Below are 21303 nucleotides of genomic sequence, written 5' to 3'. Positions count from 1 at the left end.
ATGTTGCTGCACCTGCAACAAAAGCCCCAGTTCGTCTGCTTTTACTTAAGTTTGCTGATTTGGTCATGGTCATGGTGGAGTCTTGACGGCGTCGTTTCGGACCCACAGACCAACTTCGTAAAACTAGGGTGCACCCAGTACAACGTGAGTGACTTGTCCATCTTCAGTGACAACTTAAACATAACTCTGAGAGACCTGAGAGCTCAAATCAGCAACCAGAGCAAGCACTTCGCGACGGCGCAGGCCGTGAAGGGTAACAATCCGGCGTACGGCCTTTTCCAGTGCAGAAACTGCCTCTCCATCAAAGATTGCCTCGCTTGCTTCGACTTCGCCGCCGTTCATATACGAAACTGCTCTGTCGGCGTCGCCGGTGCCCGTATCATCTACGAAGGTTGCTTCCTCAGGTACAACTCCAACCTTCCCTCCTCCTTATAGACACATACCCAAAGAGGCAAAAGATAAAATGATAAATTATTGTTGATTAAACAAAGATTATTATTTATATATAATTAGTTATGCCATGAAATTTTTGGAAATTTTGTTTTATCGAATTTATTTATATCTTATGATAGAGGAAAGGCCTTGTAACTAAGCTGTCCTTAAAGGGAGAATTAAAACCCAAATAGGCTTTGGTACGTTATTTTTTATCAATAATCAGTTTCGATATTTTGCACAGATGCTCACTTGAGTAAACCCAAAAAACAAAAAGCAAAAGCTTAACTGTGTCCTTCTTAAAAAAAGAACAAGGGAAAAAGACACCAAAAAGTCCGAAATTTGCAAAATATCAAAATGGTGTGTTGAATTTTCACGATTTCATTTAGCAATTGGAGCATCTAAATGAAATATATATTGAAATTCAGCTGAAAAAAGAAAGCCCGTTACTTTAGAAACTTGGATGTCAAAAAGTTAGGGGACCATTGACCCATTAACATTTCGCATAATAAAATAAGTTAATTATTATGCTTTGATTACAGGTAATTTTCAACTTTTTTTTAACAATTTCTACAATTCACTACTACTATAATTGTTTAACAATTAATAATTTCATTTTTGAAATTTCAAACTTGTTAAAATAAATAAATAAATAGAGGTGTTATAAATAACATGGAGTCAAAGTTTAATAGTTAACTTGTACATTATTTCATATTGACTTGTTAAAAATTATACACTAGTGACTCAATGCGGTAACTTTTAATTTTTTGCTTCCAAATCCTACCTCACCACTTTGCTACAAAAAATTCCTTCCGCCGGTGATGTGAGGCTGATTGTTGGCAAGGTGGCTGTTACTTTTTTAAAAAGAAAAAAAAATTAAAGTGAGGGGTATTTATTTCTTTAAGCTGAATTTCAATATTCTGTTTAGATGTGGAAATTCATCACATCATTTTGGAGTTTTTCTTTTTGTGAATTCCAGGTTCTTTTAATGTCCTTTTCCCAAATAACAAGTTCAATTTAATGAAGAAAATAAATCTTGAGAAGCCATACGCACAGGCACAACCTAAGTTCATAGATACAGAAACACACAAAAGAAATAGTTATTATTATACTCCTCCGGTCCTAAAATAAGACCCTTATACACACTATAAAAAGGGTCTTATACTTAGGACGGGGGAGTATGATAGTAGCAGCAGAGATATAGATACAATAGATATTACATTACTTGTGTTTCATGTTTTTGTATCGTACAAAGGTATGAGAGCAGTGGATTCTTCGATCAGAACACAGATGCTGGGAACAACATAATCTGTGGGAATCAGACGATCAGAAACACCACAGGACTTTCTTCAACTGTGCAACAAGTTCTAACGAATCTGGACATAGCAGCCCCAAGAATCAGTGGTTTTTATGCAGCCACTAAGACGCCTGTGCCTAACAGTAATGGCTCAAACATTTATGCCATTGCTCAATGTATTGAAACTCTCACACAAGTTGGCTGCCAGGATTGCCTCAACATTGCCTTAAGAAATTTCCAGATCTGTCTTCCCAACTCAAATGCTAAGACTTATGATGCTGGTTGTTTCATGAGATACTCCACCACAGCCTTCTTTGCTGATAATCAAACCATTAATATTAATCCCTTTTGAAAGAAGGTACACACACACTCTCTCTCTCTCTCTCTCTCTCTCTCATAAAAGCTTGGAATTACTTTTCCAGTGAGATTTACTTGTGTCTGTGTCTGAGTCTGTGTTTATTTTCTCTTTCTTGTGACTTGCAGGGGGAGGTTCAAGGAAGAAAGAGGCCATTATCGGGGGAGGGGTTGGAGGTGGATCTTTTCTTTTGATTTCCTCGCATTATTTGCTTTGTACAGACGATTGAAGTCGTCCAAGAGGATTCATAGAGGTATAAGGCAAATTTGAAAGACTTTATTATTCAATTTGAGATCCATGATTTAACGCCATATATATGCTTTGTTTTTCAGTGACATATATAGTTTTCTCCAAAAGAAAATGCTATATAAAGTATGAAAGATGAATCTCTTGCTGATTATATTTATTGGGAGACTTATTGTAATGATTTATTAACGTGATGCTTTTGCCACATTTTCTCTTCAAATTAAAGAAAACGTTGTGGACTTTAATTCATTCTATGAAAAAAGGAATCGCTAACCGCTTTTTCTTGATTTATGAAGCAACTTAATTTGATAAATGTTTTCCTTGACAGGAGACATATATGGAGTAAGTAAGTGGAAAGGCCTGATTAATTTTAGCTATAGGGAGTTGAAGTTTGCCACTAAAGGTTTCAGTGCAAAAAATAAGCTTGGAGAAGGAGGATTTGGTGCTGTATATAAGGTAACTATAGATTTTGAGTTTCAATATTTATTTATATCATGTTCCAAAGCAAGGATGAATACAAGGCACTACTTTCGTTAGTGTTGTAAATAAGCAAAACTTATGGTAACGCTTTTGGGGTTGACATTCTTAATCTTCATTCGTAAGCAGGGTACCTTGCAGAATGGGAAAATAGTTGCTGTAAAGAAATTAAACTTACGCAAGTCTAAGAAGGTGGAAGAAGAATTTGAAAGTGAAGTGAAGCTTATTAGCAATATTCATCATCGGAATCTTATTCAACTTCTTGGATATTGTAGTGAAGGCAATGAGAGAATTCTTATTTATGAATATATGAAAAATACCAGTCTTGACAAATTCTTATTTGGTATATCTTATTTGCCAACAAAACTTATAGTTCTTTAATCTTAAGCTATTGGATTTCTTTGTAAAATCATGACATGTGGACATATTTTCTACAAATATATCACCAACTCCTATGAAAACAATTCATTTCACATGTCATGATCTCATTCAAGAACTCCCATCTCAATGTCTTGTTGAAAAGTTTTTTAATATAAATACTATTCTTTTTCCTCAACCCTTTAAAGTGCATAAATTGTGAAATAGGTGAAAATAGAGGTTCTCTTGGTTGGAAGCAACGGTATGATATAATATTAGGAACAGCAAAAGGTTTGGCTTATCTACATGAAGAACTTCATGTGCGCATCATACATAGAGATATAAAGACTAACAACATTCTTTTAGACGACGATTTACATCCAAGAATTGCTGATTTTGGCTTAGCAAGGCTTTTACTAGAAGACAAACCAGATCTTGATACAAAATTTGCTGGAACATTGTAAGTCAAAATAATAAGAATTCATATTGATGACACTCATGATGCAACATTTACATTGTATATGTCTATTTCATATTCAAAATATTGTTCTTGCATTAATTTAATCATCATCTACAACATAAACATGATGTATTTTTACAGAGGATATACCGCACCAGAATATGTAGTTTATGGTCAATTATCAGAAAAAGTTGATATTTATAGCTACGGTGTTGTCATCCTAGAAATTATCAGTGGTGAAAAATGCAATAAATTGCAGATCCATGGTGAATTTGAAGGTGAATATCTCCTTAAAAAAGTAAGTACATTTCTATGATTTGTAAACAAATGGCAGTTCCATTTGAGAACATGAAGGACTAATTTAACCACCCAAAGTTTTGGTTCTTATTCCATTTCCCTTTAATTCACTTTATAGGCTTGGAAACTATATGAGAGAGGCATACACATAGAGTTGGTGGATGATACCTTGGATCCTAATGATTATAATGCAGAAGAAGTGAAGAAAATCATAGAGATTGGTTTGCTTTGCACCCAAGCATCTGCTGAATTAAGGCCATCAATGTCTGAAGTAATTGTTTTGCTTCAAGGCAATGACTTGCTAGAGAATATGATGAAACCCGCTATGCCTATCATGATTGAAACTTAATTTTAGGGTTCCATGTGACCCCTCTACCATTACTGCTTCCTTAATACCGATAGCCACGGTCTTCTCTTTTTTTACTATCAACAGACTATATTGTTCAAGAATGTATGGTTATGGGTGACTTATAATTTGAATCAAAAAGGTAAAGCATAAGATAAAAGACCTCAGCTTGCGTCTGGTACAAAAACGTAACATCCCACACTGCGTGCTCTTATTCTGTCAAGAAATCATGTCTTTTTTTTTTCTTTTTAGCAATAAGGCAATCATGTCTTTTGCTAAATAGACGTCCGCGCCATTTAATTAACGGTAAGAGGAACATTGCAAAGTTCTTATAACTTTGCACTATAGAAAAGTTTTAGGTATCAAATGCTCATGTATGCTTGAAGGGCAAAATATATGCTTTAAACCTAATAAAATTTTATTAAAATTTAAAAAATTAATCACTACTCCAAAAATATCTATTTTTGTCTGTTTTGAAAATCAGAAGGAAAAAAATTCTTAATACTCATCTATGAAGACAAAACAATGATTATGAGCACTCATATTTGTCTGTTACATCATAATAGATGAATATGAGCATTCATACTGGCCTATTTGCTTTGAAATAGATGAGTATGAGGTCATCATTCTTATAAAAAATTTTCTGCAGTGCCCTAGCTCACTCTCATGACACACAGCAACGCCACATCAAAGAACAAAGCTTTTTCTCCTCTCCTATTTCCTAGGCGTCGCAAATCATTATTCTCCATTCTCAGTATCAACTTCCTCCTCTTCTCTTCTCTTTTCCTGGCGTCGCATGAGATTGTCTCCCCATTCTCAACTCAGTGCACCAGTCTTCTCCATTATTAGCTTGCACGCGATTATCTCTCCCCATTCTTAGCTTGCACGTGACGCACAATGCAACTTGAGCTGGGCAAGTTATTTTATGTGTAGTTGTTATATTGTGTTGAAAGCTAAGTGATTATTAAGGTTGGTGGGTGTTGAAAGCATTGACCGTAAATGTTGTGGGTGTTGAAAGTTTTTTGTTTAAATTGATTGTTGGTAAAGAATTGAATTTAGGCAACATCGAATATTGATTGTGCAAAGCATTTAAAAATTAAAAGCTTGGTAAACTTGTTAAAGTATTAATGCACATAAGGTGTTTGCAAAAATGTCTATGGGAGGAATTTGGTTGGAATAGGATAGTTAATTAAGTATTCTCAACATATTAAGGACTAAAACTTAAGAGGAAGATTATTTAATCTTCATGTTGAATTTTACAAATTATCAATGCTATTTAAGCATATTGAGGATAGCACCTTTAAATTTTTTTTTTTTAGTATAATCAGAAGAATGCCAGGATTATAAAAAAAATAGAGCAAAAATGTATTAATTTCATTGGACTATAAGGCTTCGGCCATATAAAACCAAGTTACATATGAATATATTAATTTGAATATGGTACTGTGAACATTAATTGAGCTAGTACAATATTTATTTGTGTATAGTGAGGGTGGATTATATTGTGGCTAATTGTTATGTTTCTCTCATGATAGACAATATTGTGGTGTACACACACAAGTATGGTGAAAAATTACGATACTAGAGAGGACCATATATGTATATGCTCATTGTTCCTCCATGTGAAACTCTCACAGAAACACACACGCACATATACATCACAGACTTCACAACTTCACAAGATGAGAGTAGGAAAGGAAGCAGAAGAGAGGAAAGTCGTAGCTGAGAGAGAAGTTGTAGCTAACGGTGATAAAGCTTCATTGTTATTTGAGACTGTTAACCTTGTAAAATTCATGTTATTTCAGCACCTTTTTCCTTAGTTATCTTACTCTTTGGTGAATTAATGAATATTTGGAAGCATTTGTGATAGGAAAATGTGCATAGTTGATACTTGGGCTAGAGTTATGGATTTATGGTTAATTGTTAATATGTTGCCACTAGTTCATCAACTTTGGCTTTCATAGTTGTTTTGTTTTCTTAGGTAGTTAAAGCTTGCTAATGGAGCCAATTGGAGCAAATATTATTCCCCTTGGAGTAGAAAGAAGCTTAGAGAGTGATGGCATGAAGAAAAAAAATTAAGCAAAGAATAAATCCAAAATAGCGAGCTGTTGGCCTTAGCCAACAGAAACTTTTGGCTGTAGCTAACAGAGGATACATAAAGGAATTGGCTGCAACGAGTGAGAAACTATTGGTACTATGCGTTTTAAGGATAGCACAAATTCTAGGTCTAAAGGGGGCGATAAAAACACAAGGAAAGGATCAAAAAAGGGAGATTTGGACCTTTAGGGAGCCAGTGTGCTAGGGTTTTGGGAGATTGAAGAGCTTGGAGCAAGCAATTAAGCTTTGGAAGAGATTTGGAGCGCCTTCTTCTTGGTTTTCCTGCTATTCTTCCCTTTCCTTTCTTGCAATCTGCTATGGCTGTAAGTTTTCTTTATAGTTGTGGCTTATGGTTGATTATGAATAGTCGAACACTTTATTCTGGGATTATTTTGAACCCTTATGTGGATTAACTCTTGATTACTTCTCTTATTTTGTGATTAATGATGTGTGTGTGTGTGTGTTTATTTTACTCATTTCTTAATGCTTCTAAATGCTTGATCACCATTTGGTTGTTTTGTTCGCTTGATTGATACTTGAGAAGGTTAGGTTAAGTGTAGAGCTTGGGTAAAATTATGCAAGAATTTGAAGTTTGCTTGCTGAATGGATAATTTTGTTGGTAAGATAGATATACTTACCAACCTTGCATAGTCACTTTAGGATTGAAGCTTAAAAGCTGGGTTTTATTAATTGTGACAAGAGATTGAGCAATTAATGGAATTAAATACTGGTGCTTGACTTGAGAAAGCTTTTGTAAATACTTTTTGAATCCTAAACTAACCCATATTTTCATTAAGAACATTATTGAGGAGATAAATCAAAGGTTATGATATAGGGGAATGAATAATCCTGGGCCCTTTTATCCCTTGAAGTTTGAGAATCAATTACTTTCAGTACTCTGTAGTTTTAAAATTTGCTTTCAAAATTCACTTTTCTCGTCAAAAATTTTTTTGGCTCAACTTAATTAAATTCACTTAGTCTTTTGTTTGGTCTTGATTTTTGCACAAATCTTCATGAGAGTGATCTTTTCTCATCACTTTATAACTTATCACAACCCGTGCACTTGCGGTGCAAATAGAGACAAAGGAAGTCCATTGGAGAGGAGCTTACAAGCTGTTTGCTTTGCATGCATCATTCTTCTAGGTACACACACATATATTCTTTTCTTTTGCACCATCTCTTAAATTGACGATATATATTTTATTGTGTTTTCCTTTTCTTGTGTTTTTTAATTTCACTCTCTAAATTTAACTCTACTTCTTGTACCAAGATATTTTAGCTTTACTTGCTTTTTTTCCCCCTTTCTCTTGTGTAAAAATTAGCTTCTAGGATAGAGTAAGAGGATCTTGCTTAATTCTTGTTTGTTATTTACAAGCTTTCTTACTTGACTTTGTATCTTTTATTTTATTATTAATGCATTTTGATCGTTATCCAATGTTATTTTACTAATATTTAATCTTAATAATTTATTTAGTTTTTTCATGCTAGCTGGTTCACATGTTTCTATTTCAGATTCATTATATAAACTTGTGTTAGGATGTTTAATTAGGATGTTATTGTAGGGTACTATGTAAACTTGTCATTGTTTTCACCCTTAAAATTGTAGATTATTTGTACGGAAAGTGAAATGATTTAATTTTGTTCTACTGAATTGCTATCATTGTTGTGGACTACTGTCTGTTTCGGTTTTGCATGCACTTTCTACAGTTATAGGTTATATCAAAACTAACAATATAAATAATCCACGCTTCACTTAAAAAAATTTTTTTTTTGTCTATTCTGCATAGAACAAATGAAAATACTACACTATTTTCATCTTTTCTAGGCAGAACATACGAAAATAGAGATTTTTTTCATCTACTTTTAATAGATGAATAAATACATACCATCTACATCTCTTTTATCAATGTCTCTTCATAAACAGACAAAAAAAGGTTTTTAGAAGAGGCGAAAATTGATCTTTTTATAATAGTGAATGATAGATTATGTAACACTTCTTTTATATATGTGTGGGGGTAATACCTCATCAAGGGGGGAAAAAAAGTGTGGCCGTAATACCTATTGAATACAAATATTAATTGTATAATGGTGAAGTGAAGGGTATATTATCAGTTATGAAAATGAAGAACAATTTTAAAAACTTTTTAGGGTAAATTAATTATATAAAAGTCAATTTCTATTTATAAATTGCTTGTACTTTAAACCCGCAAACTAATAAATGCATTAATTTTATGATTTTTTTCCTCATTTTCTCTCATTGAAAGAAAAGGTATCAAACATATATTTTATATTTTCTCTCATCTATTTACTTTATTTCTCTCTACATTTATTAAGTTGACAGGGGTAAAATTAGAAAAAGTTTATTAATTACACTACAAGTGGCTTATATTTAAAAACAAACTTTCTTCTTACAAATGACTTATAAATAGAAATAGAGTAATACTTTGTTGCTAATATAGTATTATGTGTGTGTGTACACACACACACTTTCTTTGATCTTTTTTGTAAGATCATTTTAACCAAATTACACGGTTTGATAAAATTGTTAAATTAGTTAAAAGCAATAAATATGTAAAAATTAAACTATTTTTTAGTTATACTATTATTTAATGAGGAGGCAAATAAAAAAGAAAAATACTAGTAATAAGATAAATAATGAAAGTTAATGTAGTATGATTATATAAGAAAAAGATGGGCAAAGAGGACGAAAAATTAGAAAAGGGAAAACTTGATAAAAATTTATTTAATGTTGAGATAGCCCGAAATAGCATCTTATAAAAAGTACCTAATCAATTTAAATTTTGAGATTAAAAATGGGGGATATGAGGGACTGTGTGTCTATACACACACACACAAGTGCACATGAAATGACTTTGAACCACAAAGAGAGACCATATTCATTGCAAATAATAGAAAGTACGCCGAGAAAAGCTCTTCTATCTCCGCCAACATCCACTAAATCAAGAGTGCGCACCAATTAATGACATATGCTTGGTGGTTTTCTATTTTAAAATTTGCATTCACCGTTGCTTGCCGTAGGGGTATTCATGGGAAATGAAATTAGGACAACTCCATTCCAGTCCGTCCTGATAAGTGGGACGGGACAGGGACACGTCCTCTCTACCTTTTTTTTTTTTTTTAAATTTTTGTTATATTTTTTTATTTCAAAACTAAGCATACTTGGATTATAACAACTCATGGTAAAAACTTTACAAAGAAAATAGATAAAAATTAGCTTAAAATTGGAAGTGACGAAAAAAATTGACCAAGGAAAATGTTTTTCTCAATGAAAGAGGGAAAATATATAAACTCAAAAGATTCACTAACTAACAACATAAACTTATTTTTTTAAAAAAAACTTGTGAATTGTAAACAACAGTAATCATACAAATTAGAGAAAATGATAAAAAAAGAAAAAGAAACTTAAATATATAAAATTCTAATTTAGGTACCTAAGACTTCAAAATGATAAAAAAGAAAGTATCTTAATGTTATTTTTCTGATCATGTCATTTCAACAATTTTTCCTTGAGTTTTATGCACATTTAGATGTATTTGTGCATATTTTGGCTTTTATCCTTGTTATTTTTAAGTTTCTAAAGTTTGTTACTTTTGTAGGGTCATTTTGGATTGAGAATTAATGTTTCAAGCCACTTGGAAGTGTTTTGGAAGGATTTGAAGATCAAGCTTTTTTAATAATTATTTTATTGTAATCAAAGAAGAACAAACAAAGGCCAAATCATAGGTGGAACTCTTTATTTGAGCTAGAAGAATGAATTTTTTTCACAGGCAAAATGTACTGGAACTCTTTATTTGAGCTAGAAGAATGAATTTTTTCAAAGGCAAAATGTACTGCGGCACACTTTAACCTCGCTATAGCCCAACTGAAATAGAGGCAAACTTCGACACAGCTCAAGGTTTGTAGGCTGTAGCACAGTCGCTAACAATAAAGTGCACAGCAGGACCAAGTCAAAAAATTCTATGTTTTAAAGCCCCAAACCCATTATTAGCTGTTATTATTCACTTCTGGGTGGTTATTGAGAATATTTGGTTGTGCTAAGATTAGCTTCTTAGAGGGGATTGAGCTAAGAGTTGGAGCTTTGAAGAGATTTGGACTTCTTTCTTTAGTTTTTCCTCTCTATCTTGCTTTCTCTACTCTTATACCATGTTACTGATACATATGTACATTTCATGGATTGGTTGAGTATCTGTGGCTAAATATTTTTATTCTAAGATTATTTTAAACTCTTGTATGGATTAAGTTCTCATTTTTCGTATATATTTGTGATTGATAATATGAGTGTACTGGTTTTACTCTATACTTCTTATTAATAGGCCACCAATAAGATTGTTGGGTTCACTTGATTAATACTTGAGAGGGTTAGGTTGAGTATAGAACTTGAGGTTAATTGTGTGACTAACTTAAAATTTTTGAGTTGAACGGATGATTTTGTTAATGAGATAGAGATATACTTATTAACATCACATAGTCATATAAGGTTTGCAATGAAAATTAGGGTTTAATTAATTAATTAAGAGATTAAGGAATTAATTGAGCTAAACACCTATTTGAAAATTTGAGAGATCAGAGCACCTATAGTGTCATTGGCTAGCATAATCTATTATTAACAAGCAAGTATAATAAGGGGTTTTGTTGAGTGCTTTTGAAATACAAAAAGGATAAATAATCCTAGATCCCTTTGAATCTTTGGAGCTGAAGAATTACATTTTTTTGTTAATTTCTAAATTTAAAAATATTTCTTTTTATCCTTGATATTTTTGTCACTCAAATTAAGTAAAAGTGTAATAATCAATACTTAACCGAGTTTTTGAACCAAATCCTCATGGGAATGATACTTTACTCATCACTTTATTACTTGTCAGTATACCATATATGATTATATGGGAGACTTAGTCAGAAGGACCTACAAAAATTTTTTTTTATTAGAACGGATCCTAAAAATTATAATTATTTAGTAGGACCAAATATTAAAATATAAAATTAAAAATACAAAATTACCCCCTCACCCTACGTTCTCTCCTCCGTCTTCCTCCCCCTCATTACCATTCCCATATACAGCGACGACGCCTTTTCAGGTGAAATCATCTTTTGTTGGCGGGTTCGTTTGCAGCGGAGCAAGTATAAGAGGGAATCAACCGGTCCGTGAGATTTTGATGATCAGCGAAATTCTCTATAACAGCAAAGAAGCATAGTCAGACTCCTTAGTTATTTCCTTCGAATTAAAATGCTCCTGCTGGTAGTTTTCAAATTAGTCTTCGCTTTCTTCCTCTTTTATTTCATTAGCTTTTAATTGTATGCTTCAATTTTTGCTTCTTGATGTTGCACTTTGGCTGAAGAATAGGTTTCTGATTTTGGATAGCATTGTTTTTTTAAGTTAAACTAGAAGGAGGATGCATCGCCTGTGGGATTCCGATCCATCAGTAAAAATATATGCGAACATGGAAATTCTTAAGAGACTATAAAGTAGTGGGGCTGTTGGCAATTAGAGATCGGCGAGATGGAAGATGGATTAATGCAAAAATGATGTCCGAATTAATTTAATTAGAGAAAGTTAAGACGATGGTATTGAAAATATTAACCAAGTAGAACGAATAAAACAAAGTTTATTTCAAGGATTAAGGCAAAAATCTTATCGAAATTTGGATTGCTTCGGGGAGGTAGAGATGATCTTATGTTGGTCGTTAAGCTAGCAAGTCAGTTCCACCCTTTTCAACGACACCATGAGTTTCATCTGTGATTTGTATTGATAGAGAAGATGTGCACAGGGATACACAGAGAAAGAGAGGGAGGGAGGAAACCGTTTGACACTAATCGTGGGTGAGAGAGAATGTATGGGGTTTGTTGAGGGGGTAATTTGGTATTTTTAAATGTTTATTTTAATATTGGGTCTTTCTAAATAACTAAATTTTTTAAGATTCTTTTTAGTAAATATTATTTGTTCAATATCTTTCACTCTAATTCTCCCGCATTATAATGATCAGTGAAATAAATTTATAAAATAAAAAAGATAATACTCCTCTGGTCTTATTTATAAGGCAGAGAGAAGATATTTTTTGGTCATGTTTATAAGGCACAGAGAAATTTTTTGTATGGATGTACAATTTTAACCCTCATTTATTATTGTGTTGAACTTATTTATATGAAGTATAATGTATATTAAATATGGATAAAGTTGGAAAGTCATTAAATATTAAATGAGAGTTAATGAAGTTTAAGGTTTTCCTTGGTCTGTGTGAAATATGCTGGAAGCGCCTTATAAATAGGATCATAGGAGTATATCGTAATAAGATTGGAATGAGTCACCCTGTCTCATGTTTCATCCTGTTTTGTCCCATCCCAATTTTCTAGACGGAATGATCCCGTCCCAAAATAACTGAAATTGAGACAAGACACAAACACTTCTAGTTTACGTTGTTAGTTGGAGGGAGAGGGCCAAGGTGGTAATTTCTTAGAGGAAAAAAAGGTTATAAATGCATATAGCATACGATCATATCCATTTTGACCCAATTATAAGAAAGGTTTGCCAAAGTTGAGTATGTAAATAATTCCATGCTATAGTGATTATGAATGTTAACGGACGGACTAAACATAGAAAGCCAATTACTAATAGAAGTCCTGCTAGTCCAGCAAGAGGCAAAACGGGTTAGGCGGGTCAGTAGGATTATTCACGCTATAATGGGCTTATATGGATTATCATACCCGTTGCTGACCAGCTCCTACCTATTCTCCTAGCAGATCCTCAATCCTCCCCCATCGTCTATGGCTCTAACCCTTCCAAGTGCAGCGGTCGTTCCTGCTCCTTCCACTACAAAGCGACTCTTCTAGCATCCTCTCTGGTCCTTATCCCACCAAGTGATTCTTCTGGGTACTACCGCCGTCTTCGTGATGCATGAATCTTCCGGCATCATTCTTGGTCCCCTCCCCAAGAAGCGATTCTTTTGGTACTACCCTGTCTTCACGATGCATTTGGGTTTCCACCTCCATTCTAGTCTTGTCACCTAACGTCGTTCCTACGTTGTAAAGGATTTCATATAGGACTCCTATTTTCACCATGCTCGGAATGTTCAAGCTGCACCCTATCCCCAAATATGATGCAGCTTCATGCACGCTCCGTTATTGACCGATTTTGATATTTTCAAATTCGCATTGTATATGATGACCGCTTTAAATTTGGGATCCTTTTATGAAAATTTTTATCCCCAAATCTCTACCATACTTTTGGGTCGTTCCTTTCAGGTTTGTAAATCATATTTCACAATTTCTTAAATTGAGCATTACATCACCTGCTACAATTTCCAGATAGATATTTCCCCATTTTCGGTTTTTTTTTTCAATTGATTTTCCCCCATGTTAATTAATCATTTTTTGTTTTATATACATTATACATATATTTTTTTAAATATTATGCAAGATATTCATATAATATATATATACACTTTGAATTATATGTAAACAATTTGGCCAAACAAATTATATGTAAAATATAATTTACATATTGTATGTATTTTGCATTTATATGTATGTCCATGATGGTTATTTGTGTCTTTGTTATATATTCTATATACATATATATTTGATCCGTATAAAATTTCACATGTATTTTGTAAGAAACATAAACTATGATGTATATTTTTCCTCCGCGTTAAGTTCTTTAAACTTTAGCCTTTTTGTACTGCATTGAAATGAATCCGTCAAAAACTACCCTCCTATTCAAAATGACCAAAAGACAATTTCTGTTCATCATCTTTTTTGCGATGACCAGCAATAAGAGCCAGGGCCAGTCATTAACCAACATCAGTTTGTACTTGCCCAAGTCAATGCTCACATGTGAACATTGTATGTCTTATTGTCAAGGGTCAAGAATATGGATAGTCTCAAAATATATGGTCTATAGGGAAGTCTTCTAGAATGTGCATTCGGAATGACCTTGTTCTCACCGTCACGGCTGGCTGGCATCTACACACTATTAGTATGAGAACTTCCTTCGTTAAAATTACATAGTACTATCATGTGATGCATTATAATAAAATGAGAATTATTTACATTTAAGCAGCTCACATGACAGTCCTTCCCTCTTCACCTCCCCTATTACACTTGAATTAATCAAATATCATACTTAACAAAGAGCCTCCATAAACAATAGTTACACAGGGAGAAGATCCTATCGGACGCTCTTCCACGAATGTTATTCTTAGTGTGGTATATTGTAAGGTCTTCCAAAATGTCCATTTGGAGTGACCACATCATCCAATTCGTGAGATGCCTTTCAACTTCATATTATCAACATGACAGCTACCCCAATTACGTTACATTTAGAACTCTATGACTTTGGGATTAACTTACATTTATGCACTTCAGGCAACTGGATAACCATCCTCACCTCTCATATAACTTACAAAAACACAATAATACATAACTCGCAAAAAAATTACATGCAGCATAACCATCCGTGCACACGCACGGGGAGAAGATCCTAGTTACTAATAGAAGTTGCTAGTCCAGCAAGCAAGAGTCTTGAGAGAGGCTAGTCCCATGTCACAGTCATGTCATGCCAATTGAAGATGTGTATTGTGCAGCATCCTAGGTATGAAAAAAAATTATTTCAAAAAAAAATATATTTATTATTATAAAATAATAATATTTTATTAATATTTTGGGGAAAAAAATAACAACAACACACCCCAGTTTTTCCACCAAAGTCGGTGGAAAAGTAGGATGCATTGAAGGCGAAGAAGAAATTGGAAGGGGGTAATTAAAGAGGGAGGAGGAAAAATGGGGAGGGTTAATAAATGAAAGAAGAAAATTTAGTAAGGATGGTTGGCATTTTGAAGGATAAGTGGAAGAGTGAGTGTTATGCCAGAGAAGACAAAGAGAGGGAGAGAATGAGAGAGAAGCTAAGAGGTTTTAGCATTTTGAAGAATAATACAAGTTTTGAAAATTATTTAGGTACATAAAAATACTTTTTTTATTAAATTTTTTTATAAATATTTTCTATATATTTAGAGTTTTATATTAGTAGTATCATTACCATGTTTAGAGAAAATTTTGTGATTTGGATATGAAGTGAGTACTGAGTTTTGACAATAGGTAACCATAAAAATTTAGAAATAAATAAGTAGTTAATTTTAATCAATTCAGATTTATCCATTTATTACCTATAGTATTTAAAATCAAATTTATTTTTTGTTGAAAAATCTGTCATTTATGATATATAACATATTTATACCGATTAAAATTAAGTTAAATAATTTATTTGGGTTGTTTGATATATTATTAAAATTTTAATTAGTTTATATTTATTTATTGATTGTTTTGAGAATTTTAAACTAAAATTTTAGTTGAAAAATATATTACTCAAGATATATAGAATATTTTTACCAATTAAATTTAAGTTAAATAACCTATTTTAGTTATTTAATATATTATTAAGATTTTAATCGGTTTAAAGTGTGAAATAGGTTAAGGATATGTTATTAGAAAATTTTTGAAGCTAGAAACTTAAGTTATAAATTGATTTTTTACAATATTAGATAAAAACAATATTTTTATAAATATCTATAATTTAAATGAGTTATTTGGGTAGAAGAAAATTGTTATTTCAAGTAAGAATTTTTGGATTTGTATGCATATTAAATTGTATCTACATTATTTGTAGATTATCCTGTACTTCGAAGTCTGTAATTTATACTCTTATTTCTCAAGTTGTGGGGTTAAACTTGGAGTAGAGATAATCGGGGTTAGTTAATTTATTTATATATATGCTTTGGATTGTAAGGTGTTTATTATGTTTTATTTTCTCAAATTAATTTGTGAAAGTATGTCTATGAATAAAGTATATATTTCCTATATGACAAAATTTTGGTGAAGTAAGAAGTATGTTGATTTAATTATGCCCGAGTTGTGTTTTATTAGAAATTATATTTTGTGGTGTTGAATTTAATATACTAATATTATGTTGTTAAATAAATGAAAATATGTTGTACTTTGTTTGAAATTATATTATCTTACCTAAAGAACTATGATATTTTTAATATATATTGTGATTATGCATGGGGTTCATATGTGGAGGTTGGGATTTTGTTATGTGGAGGATAATTGTTCTTAAAACCCGCACAACATGCCTACACTATTGATCCTAGTGTTTGACTTTTTTGTTAGACCCTTATAGTTCTTCCTTTTCCTTGGCCCGAAATTAAGGACGAACTCTTGGGTAGATATCTCTTGCACCATAGTCCATTCTTGAGCAGTGTAAGTACAGAAGGAGGCCCGCTACTTGATGTGAACGGGGGTGACTTTAGGTCGAGTTACTCAACACAGAAAGCCCAGGTGCTTGTCAAGGAGTCATAAGGAAGAGCAAGGTGATAAAAGAATGTAGACTTCCATCTCTCTTATGAGAACAATTCCTAACTGGTTTTATTTTTAAAAAAATGACAAATATATATTGACCAATGCTCTCCTGAACAGAAGAAGAGATAACTGGAGCAAGCAAGTTAAACCGCCCAATTACTTACAGTTATAAGGATTTGAAGTTGGCAACCAAGAATTTTAGAGAAGAAAATAAACTTGGAGAGGAGGGTTTGGCGTTGTAGACAAGGTAACTTTAATTTGATTTTCAACGTATTTACATATTCAGAAAAACACTTTCATGGTCAAAGTCCTTGTACCATTTTGTCTTGACTAGGGTACTCTGAAAAGTGGGAAAGTAGTTGCAATCAAGAAATTAAATTTTCGCCAATTCACAAGGATGGAGGAAGAGTTTGAGAGTGAAGTGAATTTGATACGTAATGTTCATCATTTAAATCTTGTTCGACTTCTAGGATGTTGCAGTAAAGGACAAAACAGAATTCTTGTCTATGAATACATGAAAAATAATAGTCTTGACAGGTACCTATTTGGTAAGTTCCTATCAACACACAATAATGATGTCTCAGTATTCAAGTAGAAGTTATTATAATTATTCATAACTTTTTTCAGGTGGATATATGATTTTTTTTTTTTAAAGTTAACCACGTATCATTGACGCCCTTAAGAAAAATTACTCACGTCATAATCTTATTGAAGGACTTGGTAATCTTCTAGATCTATTTGCAGTTGAATCAGAGGATGACTTTAATGTAAGCCCCTCCTCTTTAATCATTCCCTTCAAATTAATTTGTGTGAATTTGGAAAATAGGTAAAGAGAAGGGTTCTCTCAACTGGAAGCAAAGGTGTAACATAATTTTAGGAACGGCAAAAGGGTTGGCTTATCTACATGAGGAGTTTCATGTTTGTATCATACATAGAGATATAAAGACTAACAACATCCTTTTAGATGATAATCTACAGCCTAAAATTGCTGATTGTGGATTGGCGAGGCTTTTGCCTAAGGATAAATCTCATCTCAGTATAAAATTTGCAGGAACATTGTAAGTCAACATAATATGTTTAATTTTCTAAACCTCTACTACTGTATATAAATTATTGAAGATAAAATCTATGTACAAGTCAATGGAACACTCCTATCACTCCTCTAAATAGTTTTAATATTTTTTTTATTTTTTTCCTTTTCATATAACATGAATGGTTCAAGAAATCATTTGTATTGATGTGGTACATGCTGCATTCCTTTTATGTTGCATATCTTCATTTCATACTCTCATGGTTTCTTAATATTTGAAAAACAATTGCTCATATAAATGGCTTCTTAATATTTACGTGTTTGTGGTTTAGACTATATTCTGATAATTGTAATTTAATATTGTGCATTTGTCAGAGGATACACAGCACTTGAATATTTTATTCATGGCCAATTATCAGAGAAGGCTGATATTTATAGTTATGGTGTTGTAGTCTTAGAAATCATTAGTGGTTGACAAAGTAAAGAATTAACTATCGATGGTGATGATGAGGGTGAATTCCTCCTTCAAAAGGTAAGAAAAATTCTAAAAATTTTCTAAAATGCAATTTTTTTATAGAAAATTTAGATTCAAGACTTCTTTAACAAACTTAGTTAAACTCTTTCTGGTAAAGTTATTAGTTCCTTCTTTGAGAATTAAAAATAAATATTTGAGAAAACATGAACCTCTGTTTTGCTCTACCTGTTATACCCCATGTTATTTTACTTAATTTTAATTGTCAATTGTTAGGCTTGGAAATTATATGAGAGAGATATGCACCTAGAGTTGGTGGACAAAACCTTAAGCCCTCCTGACTATATTGAAGACGAAGTGAAGAAAATGATAGGGATTGGTTTGCTTTGCACTCAAGCATCTGCAGAAGGAAGGCCAATGATGTCTGAAGTAGTTGTTTTGCTCCAACAAAAGAAGGATTTGTTAGAGAATAGGAAGCCCACTCTGCCTATTTTGATTGAAACTAATTAAAGGCATATGGAAATACTTCCTCTAATCACACACACACATGAGGCATTTTTTAAACCTTTTTTTTTTGTTCCCTTTTATTAGTCACTTTATAAGATTGTTGGAGCATTATATATTTTTCGTTTATGCGCTGTAATGGCGACGATGAGGTAGATATAGTAAAAGAAGGTAAAAATTATATGATATAGTGGAATTTAGTGCAGTTAATAATAATATTGAAAATTATATCATTTTATGGAAACTTTAATGCTTGTTTTTGTATGCATAAATGAGTTAAAAGTGACTTATATTTAGAATTGAAAGAGTATATTTCTACCTATACTGTTTTTTTTTTTTTTAATCCAATGCTAGTAGTGCCTTGAATTATGTAATATGATCAGCATGATAATTTTACCTTTCAAGAATGTGGAGTACAATATGGATGACATAGAATTAATTGTCATTGGTGGAGTATGGTTGTTGAATATGGAGTAATGGGAAGCTTCTAGGATTTCAATCCAACTAATAGGTGCAAAATGTGTAAGCCTACATTAGCATAAGTCCATGAGCTGTATTATCAAAGTCCCTTGGTGCTTAAAAGAAATTTCCCTAATTCAAGTATCCAACTGAATTAAATCCCTTAAAAAAGACTTAGTTTAAGGAAGAAAAAGGAATAATTTCATCTTTTTCTTAAATTTTTTTTTTAACTCTCAATATCTCTATGTTGCCTCCTGACCAGGGCACTTCATAAAATTCAAAATAAATCCAATTCTCTATCATTAAATTCTGCAGTAGTGCAAGTTGACTACATCCTTTCAAATATCATTCCTTTTTTGCACAATTATTTTTTACGAGTTGCACACACTTTAAAAAAAACACTACACACATGAGAGATAAGTCACACGCATTCTATTTTATAGACAGAATGAAAGACCTTTGCACATATATAACTGAAAACATGTTTCATACAGTCAAAAAATAGTTACATCCACTGAAAAAATGAGTCACACCCGCATATATAAATATTTTAAATACTTTTAAGCTATAAATATTTTAACGGGGATTTTTGAGAAAATAGCCTTCAGACAAATTTTAGATACCTTTAGGTGAAAAAAAATTCCAATAGATCTTTTTTTGCAATTTTCTCCAAAAAAAAAAAAGTATTTTTCCTATGTACGGACGACACCTTATTGAAACCGAGCCAGTCAATTGACTCTGTTCCATCCAAAACCTATTGGAGTGGGTGTAACCAAATAGCCCCACAAGATTGATCGGAGATAGTAATGTGCCACATCAAAACGGAAACTACAAAAGAACCCGTCTTCCCTCTGACCAGGCAAATGCTGCATAATTGAACGCGCTTTCTTTTTATTTGACCTGAAAACGACAACGTTTTCACAGTCCAAGCATAAAACACCAAACAACCGCAAAACAGAAATCTGCATCCTCTGCTCATCAACGGCTGGTGCTCATCTCAAATCCCCCCCCCCGACATTAAATTTGTTTGATTCATATTTTATTTTATTTTATTATTTTGATTTTAATGTTTTATTATTTTGATAGTGTACAAGTCAGTTGGCAAAAAAAGTGTACAGTTTAGGGGGAAAAAATTTATTATTTAAAAATATCACATTGAAAGCTTTCAATATCATCATAATGAATTTTGAATGGTTCAGTTTTTTTTGTCAAAGCTGTAAAGTATAAACACTCAGTATGAACCCAAATAACAACATACTCCTCCGGTCCTTAATATAGGACCCGATTGTTGAGTTGGTTTTGGTCCTAAATATAAGACCTATTTCTCATATTTATCAATTTTCTCTAAATTACCCCTATGGATATTCCCTCAACCATAATCAAATAGAAGAGGGAGGTGGGGTATTAAGAAAGATGATTATGGTGTTTTAGAAAAAATGTGTCACTTTTCTTATAATTAACCAACTTACCTAACTTCCTTAATCTAATCAAATTAGTTAAATAGGTCTTATATTAAGGACTGGAGGAGTATAATGAGAGGAAAATTCATCTTCACGCTGCATGCATCAGCACTGCAAGGGCCAATTCCCTGTAATAGTGACCATACGAGTAGATGTCCAAAGACTTGTTTGGTGGGGCTCAAACATGAAACACTCTCTTGTTAATTATATTCTTCTAAATGATTGGTTTGACATTAAATTTACTTCCATTTTACCCACTAATCCTCCTGATCAATTTAATGACTAGCCTGATTTTTACTATCTTATTCTTGTCAAAAGAGAGAACATGCTGTTCTAAAAGCCCAAAAGAACATCCGAAACAAATTTAAAGCAAAATTATACTGAGACTAAACAAGTTATAATCTTATAAAGTACTGTCTCCTGTCCTTAATTAATATGAGATTTATTATGTCTACTCCTTAATATAAGAGTTAGCTTAAATTTTATTTTGGTCTTAAATATATACTCGAATTCATTTTATTTTTTATATTTATCTATTATTTCTCAAAATGGTCCTTGTAGTAATGGTAGTTTTAGCTAATATGCTTGATTAGTAAGGGTGTTTTAGGAAAAACAACACCTATTTATTATAAATAACTAATTAACT

The 21303-nt window shown here is 32.4% G+C and overlaps 2 protein-coding genes and 1 long non-coding RNA gene across 4 annotated transcripts in view; all 3 read left to right on the top strand.

Annotated features, from left to right (window-relative positions):
• LOC114755914 (cysteine-rich receptor-like protein kinase 2) lies at positions 1-2081 on the top strand. Its single transcript, XM_028944810.1, has 2 exons — positions 1-404; positions 1688-2081. Exons 1-2 carry the CDS (start codon positions 1-3, stop codon positions 2079-2081), a joined length of 798 nt encoding a protein of 265 aa, XP_028800643.1.
• A 239-nt stretch (positions 2082-2320) lies between these two features.
• LOC114755913 (putative receptor-like protein kinase At4g00960) overlaps positions 2321-21303 on the top strand; it is a 43100-nt gene continuing 24117 nt past the window's right edge. The window contains exons 1-2 of the mRNA XM_028944809.1: positions 2321-2337; positions 2659-2786. The gene's annotated coding sequence lies outside the window, so the exon portion shown is untranslated. The remainder of the gene's footprint in view (positions 2338-2658; positions 2787-21303) is intronic.
• LOC114755922 (uncharacterized) lies at positions 17183-18867 on the top strand. Of its 2 annotated transcripts, XR_003741372.1 has the most exons (4): positions 17183-17280; positions 17559-17790; positions 18138-18294; positions 18511-18867. It is a non-coding gene; the product is annotated as an uncharacterized LOC114755922 (long non-coding RNA). The 2 variants fall into 2 exon arrangements; XR_003741371.1 differs by having other exon boundaries at positions 17559-18294.

This window comes from Neltuma alba, unplaced genomic scaffold, assembly GCF_004799145.2.
Source record: "Neltuma alba isolate B1F8T4 unplaced genomic scaffold, ASM479914v2 tig00010348_pilon, whole genome shotgun sequence".
NCBI lineage: Eukaryota > Viridiplantae > Streptophyta > Magnoliopsida > Fabales > Fabaceae > Neltuma > Neltuma alba.
Note: the sequence above shows the minus strand (reverse complement) of the source record. Positions and strands in the feature narration are given on the sequence as shown.